The sequence below is a fragment of the Leuciscus leuciscus genome (assembly GCF_965113295.1).
Source record: "Leuciscus leuciscus genome assembly, chromosome: 9".
NCBI lineage: Eukaryota > Metazoa > Chordata > Actinopteri > Cypriniformes > Leuciscidae > Leuciscus > Leuciscus leuciscus.
In genome coordinates, this window is record NC_138733.1 from 4,950,511 (window position 1) to 4,960,379 (window position 9,869).

The following is a 9,869-nucleotide window of genomic DNA, read 5'->3' on the forward strand; positions in this document are numbered from 1 at the left end:
TGAAGTGACGGGATAAACTCCCACCCGGAGTCACTCATTCAAAATGGAGTATAGCAATATAGCAGAATATAATATTCAATATAGCAGTTAACTGAGTATCACTAGAAAGTGAGTATAGAGAGTATCACTAGAAAGAGCACCAACAGTCGTATCCGTACCACAGTTTGAAAAACATTGATCGTTTTTCAATATTTATTATACTGTATTTAAAATTTCATATACAATTTCTAACCGAAGACAGATGGACAGGCGCTCTGCAGCTGGGATAGAGCGGCTGTAGTTGGTGTCCTGAAGGCTGATCCTCGCTCCAATGCGGTAACTCTCTCGATGAATGCTCGATCAACATCAGCCATCTTACAGACAAGCGGATTTCGCCTCAGACGCGCGTCAATTTAGCTTCAAACTTTTGATTTTTACGCGCGTCAATTTCGCTCTGGACGTGCGAATGCATTCAAAATGTTCAAGCATCCAACTAGACACGGTAGACGCGAATTTGACGCGCTATTCGCGTTTGGTGTGAACACACAGTTAGGCTTCAACGGCAGAATTTTTTTTTGGGGGTGAACTATGCCTTTAAGGGTTTTATTTATTTATTTATAAAAAATGATGAAATGATACTCTAAGAAACTAAAACTGCCAGTAGGTGGTGTTAAATGTCTAAATGAGTAAGTCGTTGAATCATTCATTCATGCGATTCGTTCAAACGGCTGATTCATTCAGGAATGAAACACCGCTGTGTTGCTCAGAGACGTGTAACAGTTCTGCTCTGGCTTCATAGATAATATTGTTGGCAAAATTGAGCAAAAACAGACAATTATATTGTATCTAAAATATTAACTTCATAATTATTGAATATTATCACATCTGCACTTGTGCTATTCAGGACAAATACTGCACTTGTGTGATATTGCGCTCGTTGCTCGTGTGATATTGCTGAACTATATCTTATGATATATATATGAGACAAAATGTTTTGCATGGATGAATAAAGAAATATATTTACATGTTAATATTTATTCAAATGCTGATATGGCAATAAACTCAAATACTACTACTACTATTTATTTTTGGCGGTGGAGTGGGGACCATATTTTTTTTCTTATCTTCCTATCTTTGTCCTGTTAAGATTGTTAAAGATCAAGAAAAAACACACCAGTGATCCTGAAGGTCATAATGAATGAGATTTGTTTGTTTGTCCCCAGTTGCCCAGCGTGAGTCAGGAAACACTGAAGCTCAGCGGGATCGGCCGAGCCGTCATGTACCTCTACAAACACCCCAAAGAGTCCCGGCCCAACAAAGACCTCGCGCTCAAACTCATCAGTACGAGCTCTCTTCCACTCTATATGTGTTTGAGTGTGTGTTCCTGCTGGAATCTGTGTGTGTGTGTGATGGTTAGGTTTAGGGTTAGTGTAAGGAGACCGAATATACAGTTTGTACAGTATAAAAACATTATATCTATGGAGAGTCTCCACAAAGATAGTAAACCAGACGTGTGTGTGTGTGCACAGATGAGTGGTCGCGGCCCATCTTCGGCTTAACGTCGAACTATAAGGGAATGACGAGAGAAGAGAGACAGCAGAGAGACCTGGACCAGCAGATCGCCCCGCGCCGGAGACTCAGGTAACACTCGGCACTGCATCACTGACTGTGTTCCGATTGAGCTCGATCCCGATGAAATTTCGATCGGATTGAGAGCGGTGGTTTATTCCCTTCCTAATCCGATCGAGAGAACATGTGAACACTTGATCAGATTGAAAACTGAAACTGAAAGGACGTAGAAACAGCGTAATGACGTGAGGAATGAGCTGCTCTTCCTGATGAATAAAGTGTCTTATAAACGAGTTTCCCGTCATCCTATCATTCTCCTTTCTCTGAGTCTGTGAAGAGGACATGTCCCACCAGTACTTGTTCTGTCAGACTCGCATCCACAGACGACTGGTTTTGGGCATTTGAGCAACAATGGTTCAAATGCTCATTGTCTCCAAATTATGACTAGAAATGGATAAATATTAAGTCTGCTGTTAACATGTGATCATTATCACTGTTAAAACTAATAAAGAAGCAATGTATGAGAATAGTTATGCTCAAACAGCGGGAAACTCTGGATATTCATTCAGTGTGCGCATGCCAAAAACTATCCCGATTTGAAGCTTGTGACATATAAACACACACACACATCAACCCGATCACGTGTTTAGCGTTCATGTAAACATTACATCAGATTCATCAATCGGAATGAATTCAGAATTCATAAGTTGTGCGTGTAAACACAGCCAGTGATGTTCTCCTCATCTGTCCTTCATCTGTCACTCCTTCCTCTCCCTGTGTGTGTAAGTGAGCCTCAGACGTCTGAGAGGCCGGAGGAGCCCAACGTCTTTGCCCCTGCGCTCAGGTTCAGTGTGTGTGTGTGTGTGTGTGTGTGTGCGAGTGCGAGAGAGAGAGAGCATGACCCTGTCTCAAGTTCAGGAATGTTTCTAATATTGATGTAGGGGTGGGGGCGATATGGCAAAAATATCATATCACGGTTTGCCCCTGCGCTCAGGTTGTGTGTGTGTGTGTGTGTGTGTGTGTGTGTGTGTGTGTGTGTGTGTGTGTGTGTGTGTGTGTGTGTGTGTGTGTGTGTGTGAGAGAGAGAGAGAGAAAGCATGACCCTGTCTCAGGTTCAGGAATGTTTCTAACACTGATAGGGGTGGGCGATATGACAAAAATATCACGATTTATCATTTACACAACTTAATATACAGATGAAATAAACAGTGCTGTATGTTTTTCAGCTACAGTTGGTGTATTTAACCGTAGCATTCAAGAAAAAAATGAAATGAACAAATATAAAAATAAAGCACAACACAGACTTCACTGTATAAATTATATTAGTATAATATACATTAACTCTTATTAAAGCTACTATTAAAGTTCTCAGTCAGTGAGTGATTTCCTCTGTGATTTGTTGTTTTATTATCATTAAAGGGATAGTTCCTCCAAAAATGAAAATTGGCATCATTTACTCTCTCAAGTTGTTTTAAACCCGAATAAGTTTCTTCTGTTGAAAAGAAAAGTTATTTTGAAGAATGTGGGTAACCAAACAGTTGCTGGTGTCCAGTGGCTTCCATGGCTAGGGTGACCAAACGTCCTCTTTTGCCCAGACATGTCCACTTTTTACGTACTGTCCGGGGCGTCATGAAAATGTCCCGTTTCCACTGTTTTTCATGGGACTATTAAGCTTGTACTTTAAATTGACTGGCGCTTGCCTTTGCACACAAAACATAATATAAAACCAGCTTCGGCTTCGCCCCGTCTTGTTAAAATCAGTGTCAAATAAAGGTGCTAGCGACCTAGAAGCCCACATAAGGAAAGTATACAAGAGAACGTCAGGAGGATTTAAATAATTTTTTACTGAAATAGTGTAGTAGATTTTTTATTTTATTTTAACCTATGGCCATGAAAAGAAATAGTGTCATGTAAAAGGTATTAAAAACAAAACAATTAAAAAATAATTTATATAAAAAAAAAAAATTCTATTGTTGCGGCCAAGCGTTGAATGGAAAGGATGTATAACTTTATATATTAAAGTACAATAACATAATTGCAAGGTTGTGATGCATTTGTCAAGTATTTTTGATGCATTCACCCCCAAACCACGCCCCCACCCCTCAACCACGCCCCCACCCCCAAACCACGCCCCCACCCCCAAACCACGCCCCCGTCCTCTTTTCTGAAAACTAAAATATGGTCACCCTACCATGGTATATATTTTCCTAAATGGAAGTCAACAGGGATGAAACAGGGACAATTTCATCTCTGCTCTTTGCGGATGATGTTGTCGTGTTGGCCCCATCAGACCAGGACCTTCAGCATGCACTGGGACGGTTTGCAGCCGAGTGTGAAGCGGCTGGGATGAGAATCAGCACCTCCAAATCCGAGGCCATGGTTCTCAGTCGGAAAAGGGTGGTTTGCCCGCTTCAGGTTGGTGGAGAGTTCCTGCCTCAAGTGGAGGAGTTCAAGTATCTTGGGGTCTTGTTCACGAGTGAGGGAAGGATGGAACGGGAGATTGACAGACGGATCGGTGCAGCTTCTGCAGTAATGCGGTCGCTGTACCGGTCTGTCGTGGTGAAGAAAGAGCTGAGCCGTAAGGCGAAGCTCTCGATTTACCGGTCAATCTACGTTCCTACTCTCACCTATGGTCATGAGCTGTGGGTTATGACCGAAAGGACAAGATCCCGGATACAGGCGGCCGAAATGAGCTTTCTCCGCAGGGTGGCTGGGCGATCCCTTAGAGATAGGGTGAGAAGCTCAGTCACTCGGGAGGAGCTCAGAGTAGAGCCGCTGCTCCTCCACATCGAGAGGGGCCAGCTGAGGTGGCTCGGGCATCTTTTCCGGATGCCTCCTGGACGCCTTCCCGGGAAGGTGTTCCGGGCATGTCCCACCGGGAAGAGACCCCGGGGAAGACCTAGGACACGCTGGAGGGACTATGTCTCCCGGCTGGCCTGGGAACGCCTCGGGGTCCCCCCGGAAGAGCTGGAGGAAGTGTCTAGGGAGAGGGAAGTCTGGGCATCCCTGCTTAGACTGCTGCCCCCGCGACCCGGCCCCGGATAAGCGGAAGAAGATGGATGGATGGATGGATGGAAGTCAACAGGGACAAGAACCCACATTCTTCTAAATATCATCTTTTGTGTTCAGCACAAGAAAGAAATGAATACAGGTTTGGAACAACATTAGAGAGAGTAAATGATGACAGAATGTTCATTTTTGGGTGAACTATCCCTTTAAGGACAAGCGACAGCATGTTTACTATTAGGCCACTGTCCCTTTAAGACCGGCACGCATCTAATTTACACACATATGACACGCACACGATTTTCTCTCAGATGTTTGCTTTCACTTTAGACATAACCAACTGTGTTTATGTAAACCTTGTGTGTATTTGACACTATTACATTTACATTTTACATTTAGTCATTTAGCAGACGCTTTTATCCAAAGCGACTTACAGATTAGGACAAAATTAAGCGAGTCATCATGAAGAGGCAAAAACACCGCAAGTAGTGCTCAAAAAACAAAGTTCAGGCATTATTCAGAGTAGCATAAACCCGACAAGTGAGGTTTTAAATTTAAAGGGAAGGGGAAGGAATTTTTTTTTTTTTATTATTTTTTTTTTTAATAAGGTTAAGTGCTCACGGAAGAGATGGGTTTTCAGCTTGGGTTATTAGCTCAATAAGACTCGAGAGATATCTTAGTCCAGTAACCAGGCGCTGTTTGACAGGCTTCGGGTGTTTGCGCTCAGGAAAGCGCATGTTAGAACAGCGCATCGGCACGGGAATGACATTTTTAACCGCAAGGCATCGCTATCGTGACGTGCTCATGCCTGATCGTCACACTGTCAAGAATAGGGAATGGAAACGCACGTGATTCTCAGATTAATTGTACAGTTTAACCATCATAGAGCGAAAGTGGTTTAGGTCCTGTCAGTTTAAACAATCAAGAGATTTTAAGCCTTTCGAGTACAAGATGCGAACTTGATCCGTTACTCTCTCGCTATTTTCTATTTCGAATTCTGTTCTCTTTCTCGTCTATTTGCGCTTGAACGGACTCATACATGCAAAACTATGTCATAATGTCCGTCTCAGGAAGTGTCCGGAACAGTCTCTTATGACTCGTGAACGTAAACAGTTGAGAAAGACACAGATGTGTATCAGTATATTGGATCTGTGCATTCGCTCTTAAAGTGACGGCAGCCTAATATTCCTGCAGTCTGTCATTAATGTTAAACAAACAAGATACAAATATATTAAATACAGAGATAAAATCGACTTGGATCAGGTTGTTCTATTGGTTCTTAATTGATTCTATTCCTTCAGATTTGTTGAATCGATTCACTCTCAGATTCTATTAGTTTTTAGTTTGATCATATTCTACTCTATTTGATCGGACTTTGAACGTTCCGTCATCACGTTCTGTTCTGACCTTTGACCTCTTCACTCCATTTTCATTCCCTCTCGTCTTGAGCTCTTCAAACACTGAAGGCATGTGAGTCTCTGCATTTCAGTGTGTGTGTGTGTGTGTGTGTGTGTGTGTACACGTGTACTGAGGTTTTTGAATTCAGGCGAATGTGATCAAACTGGGCTGTCTGTCAGCCGAACCCAAACGCTGCACACGCATCCGACTCACTGACCGCATGTTTGCCTGAGCGTATCCCATGATGCATCTGTTCTCCGTCTCAGTGTGTGTGTTTCTCCTCCACAGTTCTGGTGGACAGACTCCTCGCAGAGATCTGGAGAAGGTGCTGACGGGAGAGGAGAAGTACGGCTCTAAACTTCCTTTTACTTCTCTCTTTATAATATATTATACAAATGATATAATATATATTTTTTTAATTATTGTTAATATTGTAAATAAATCTTTCTCTCTCTCTCTCAGGGCGTTAAGGCCGGGTGACCCAGGGTTTTGTGCGAGGGCTCGTGTGCCGATGCCGTCCAATAAGGACTACGTGGTTCGGCCCAAATGGAACGTGGATGGGGACTCTAACCGAGTAAGTGGGCGGGGTGTGTGTGTGGGGGGTGGGGCATAAGTGCAGAGGAATGATTGACAGGTGTCTCTTGCTCAAATCAAGAGTGAGAGGAGTTTGCACAGGGTTTGCACAAGTCGTTTCTTTATCTGACTGAAACAAATAATGATATATAGAGTTTGCCAATTTCAATTCCTCAAGTATCCCCCCTTTAATCTTAATTGCGGAGGCGGTTATTTGACTGTTATGTGATTGGTAGACGAGCTTTAGGAAAGGCCTCAGCCTGATGGAGAAGCACAAACGGCGTTTTGCGGAGGAGAGGAAGCAGCGGCGCCCACAGGGTGCTGTGAAGATCAGCATCGAGGGGAACCGAATGCCCCTGTAGTTCCTGGTCCCACCTGAGGGGGCAGTAAGTGTCTGCATGGCTCTGCATGCTGCACTGGAGACAGTGTAGTGAAGGAGAGACCCAAACTAACACCAGGGGCCCTATCATACACCCGGTTCAATGCAGCGTCAGGCGCGACGCTAGTGTGTTTCGCTAGTTTCAGCCCGACGCAGGTTTCATTTTTCCCGTCGTTAATCTAGCAAAAGTGGATTCGGACGCGAAGCGTTTTAGACAACGCACTTAGATCGTTAAAATAGGGCCCCTTAAACCAGTCCTCAAACAGGTGCAGTGTGTGATTTTTAGTGGCATCTAGTGGTGAGGTTGTGAACTGCACCCAACAGAAGTTACGGTGGCCGACAGGAAGTGATGTCGTCGTCTGAGACAGCAGAGAGTTGCCAGTTCAGCAATGAGCTTTCTTTACAAAGATACATTCAGAAATTCGGTTTGATTTATTCAGTAAAACGATATGCTATTGTGAATATTATTGTGACTTGTTCATCATTGTGTCAGTGTTTTATTCGCTGACTTTAGCTTTAGCTTCTTTACACGAAGAACAACACAGTGACGAAACGCGTGTGTCCGTTCAGGGCCACTGTAGAAACATGTGGATGTAAGGAGACCCGCGGTGTGTGTAGAGAGAAATGCTCATTCTAAGGTGATAAAAACATAAGTAAGGTCTTTATACACCACTGAGAATATAGTTATGTATAAATATTGCATTTCTGTCAACAGATCCTCCTAAATATTACACAATGCACCTTTAATGAAAGTTACTGAAACTAATTCCATCATTCTTGGTTTTGGATGTTTCTTACCATAAACGGGACGAAGTAACCGTCACGAGAGCACGTGTGTGTGTGTGTGTGTGTGTGTGTGTGTATGAAAGTAACACTAAACCTCAGCGCTTCATGTGTGTGCATTATCAGCTCTGGTTGGTTCACAGGAACTGGCTTGTTTTTTATTGTTGAGGCAAATGCACATTTTTAATTGACTTGATCTTTCTTTTAGTGTTTGTAAGTCAAGCGAATTTCCTGTTTATTTTATTTAAAATGAAAGAATTGACTTTTGCTTATAAAAGTTTCCTTTTTTATATTTAATTATTTATAATGTCCTATTAAAAAAAAAAAAAATTTGAATAAAGATTTTTAATTTGCTTGTAATAGTTTCCTATTTACTTTTTTTGATGATTACATTTTTTTTATTATTATTAGTTGTCTTGTATTTGCTTGTAATAGTTTCCTATATTTTTTGTTAATAAAATAAATAAATAAATTGGGGGTGTACTTTTTTTCCATTAATTAAAAAAATTAAGATATTTGTTTTTTCCCTATTTTCTTATTTATAAAATATATATATTTTTAATTGTATTTTTTTTACATGTAATAGTTTCCTATTTATTCTTTTTTTTGTTAATTTTTTTGCTTATTTATTTTTTCATTTTAAAAATATCATTTTAATTGCCTTGTTTTTGCATGTTTGCTATTTATTCATTATTTGTTCATTTAAAATGTTAATATAATTTTTTTATTGTTTTCCCCCCTTGTAATAGTTTACGGTTTTATTATATATTTTATTATTATTATATTTATATATAATATATTTTAGTTTTTTGTAATGGTTTTCTATTCATGTATGTTTGTTTATTTTTATTGGCTTGTTATCGCTTATAGTATTCTATATATTTTTTTATTTTTCATTTAAAATAATACTAATATATTTTTAATTGCCTTGTTTTTTGCTTGTAATAGTTTCCTTTTCTGTATAATAAATTTTGTTTTTTTGTAATCGCTTTCTATTTATATTTTGTTAATTTAAAAAAAGATTCAGTTATTTGACACAGGCTTGTTTTTGCACCAGTTTTCCACATCATACTTGTGAATGCAGTGTTCTTGACTCTTCCTCTCTGTCACTCAGGGTCCGATGAAGAAGGGCATGTCACGAGTAGATAAACAGCTGCGCCGCTTCGCCGACATCAAGCGACTGACGAAGACGGGTCACGCGGTGAAGATCAGCGTAGAGGGAAACCGCATGCCCCTCTGACCCCCCCGCACGCCCCTCTCTCTCTTTCTGTTGTGTTTTTCTGTCAAATGTTGCCGGTTCCTCAGAGCGTCAGATCTGGTGAAGCCGTGTGTCTGTGCTGTAGCTATGCCTGAGTTTGCGTAGCTGCGCGTTTAAAATGTATTCAGAGCCCAGAGAGATGAACTGGGAACATTATGCGTTTGGTTCTGATGTATCTTTCATAATAAAGAGTTTCCATGTTCTACATTTTACTCATGCACTCCCTGCTCTTTTCTTACCTTTATTTGCAGTGTCAAATGCAGCGTTTGTACAATGCAAACGTGACAAAAATGGTTAAAATGTAGGTTATATAAGTTATATTTTAAAACCATAATGTAATTTTATTGATCATTAATAACAAGGTTTGTTCATAATTCCTAAAGTCTCTTGGTTTGATATACATATGAATGTCATTTGACTAAACTGATCTGGAGGCTCATAAAACACGATTATCCAAAACAAGCTTTATCCAATGATATTAGACAGTAAAATATTAAAATTATTGCATGACCAAAGCATCATGTGTCTTGAAGATTTTGAACTTCAGATGATTCCGGAAGTCAATTCCTCAAGATTCAGAACTACTGGAAATATCAAAGTATATAAATCTTATATGAAATTCACTGAAAATATTTTCTTCTGGCCAAATATGTTGTAAGCAGCATGGCATATATATATATATATATATATATATAATTTCAAATTGAATTTTTTATTTTTTTTTACCTTCAAATGCCAAAACAAAATGTACTTCATGGGGAAATGCGTTGCCAACCTTATTAGTACATTCTGGCTAAATGTTTTTTTTTTCTTTTCTTTTTTTTTCAAAAAGTATTTGGACAATATGAATATATTTAGATTGAAAATATTTTTTAAAAGTGACAAAATATTATGAAATAAAACTTATGAAAAATATATTTATGT

At 40.0% G+C, this 9,869-nt stretch overlaps 1 protein-coding gene across 3 annotated transcripts in view; it reads left to right on the forward strand.

Annotated features, from left to right (window-relative positions):
• Window positions 1-9,157, forward strand: part of iws1 (interacts with SUPT6H, CTD assembly factor 1) — an 18,191-nt gene extending 9,034 nt beyond the window's left edge. For 2 of the 3 annotated variants that reach the window (XM_082180021.1, XM_082180019.1), the window contains 5 exons: window positions 1,203-1,320; window positions 1,509-1,620; window positions 6,241-6,297; window positions 6,415-6,526; window positions 8,802-9,157. In XM_082180021.1, the coding sequence (XP_082036147.1) occupies window positions 1,203-1,320; window positions 1,509-1,620; window positions 6,241-6,297; window positions 6,415-6,526; window positions 8,802-8,927 (525 nt within the window). In that variant the 3' untranslated portion in view covers window positions 8,928-9,157. Of the gene's footprint in view, window positions 1-1,202; window positions 1,321-1,508; window positions 1,621-6,240; window positions 6,298-6,414; window positions 6,527-6,761; window positions 6,912-8,801 lie in introns of all 3 variants that reach the window. The other variant, XM_082180020.1, reaches the window with a different exon arrangement.
• The last annotated feature ends 712 nt before the right edge of the window (window positions 9,158-9,869 follow it).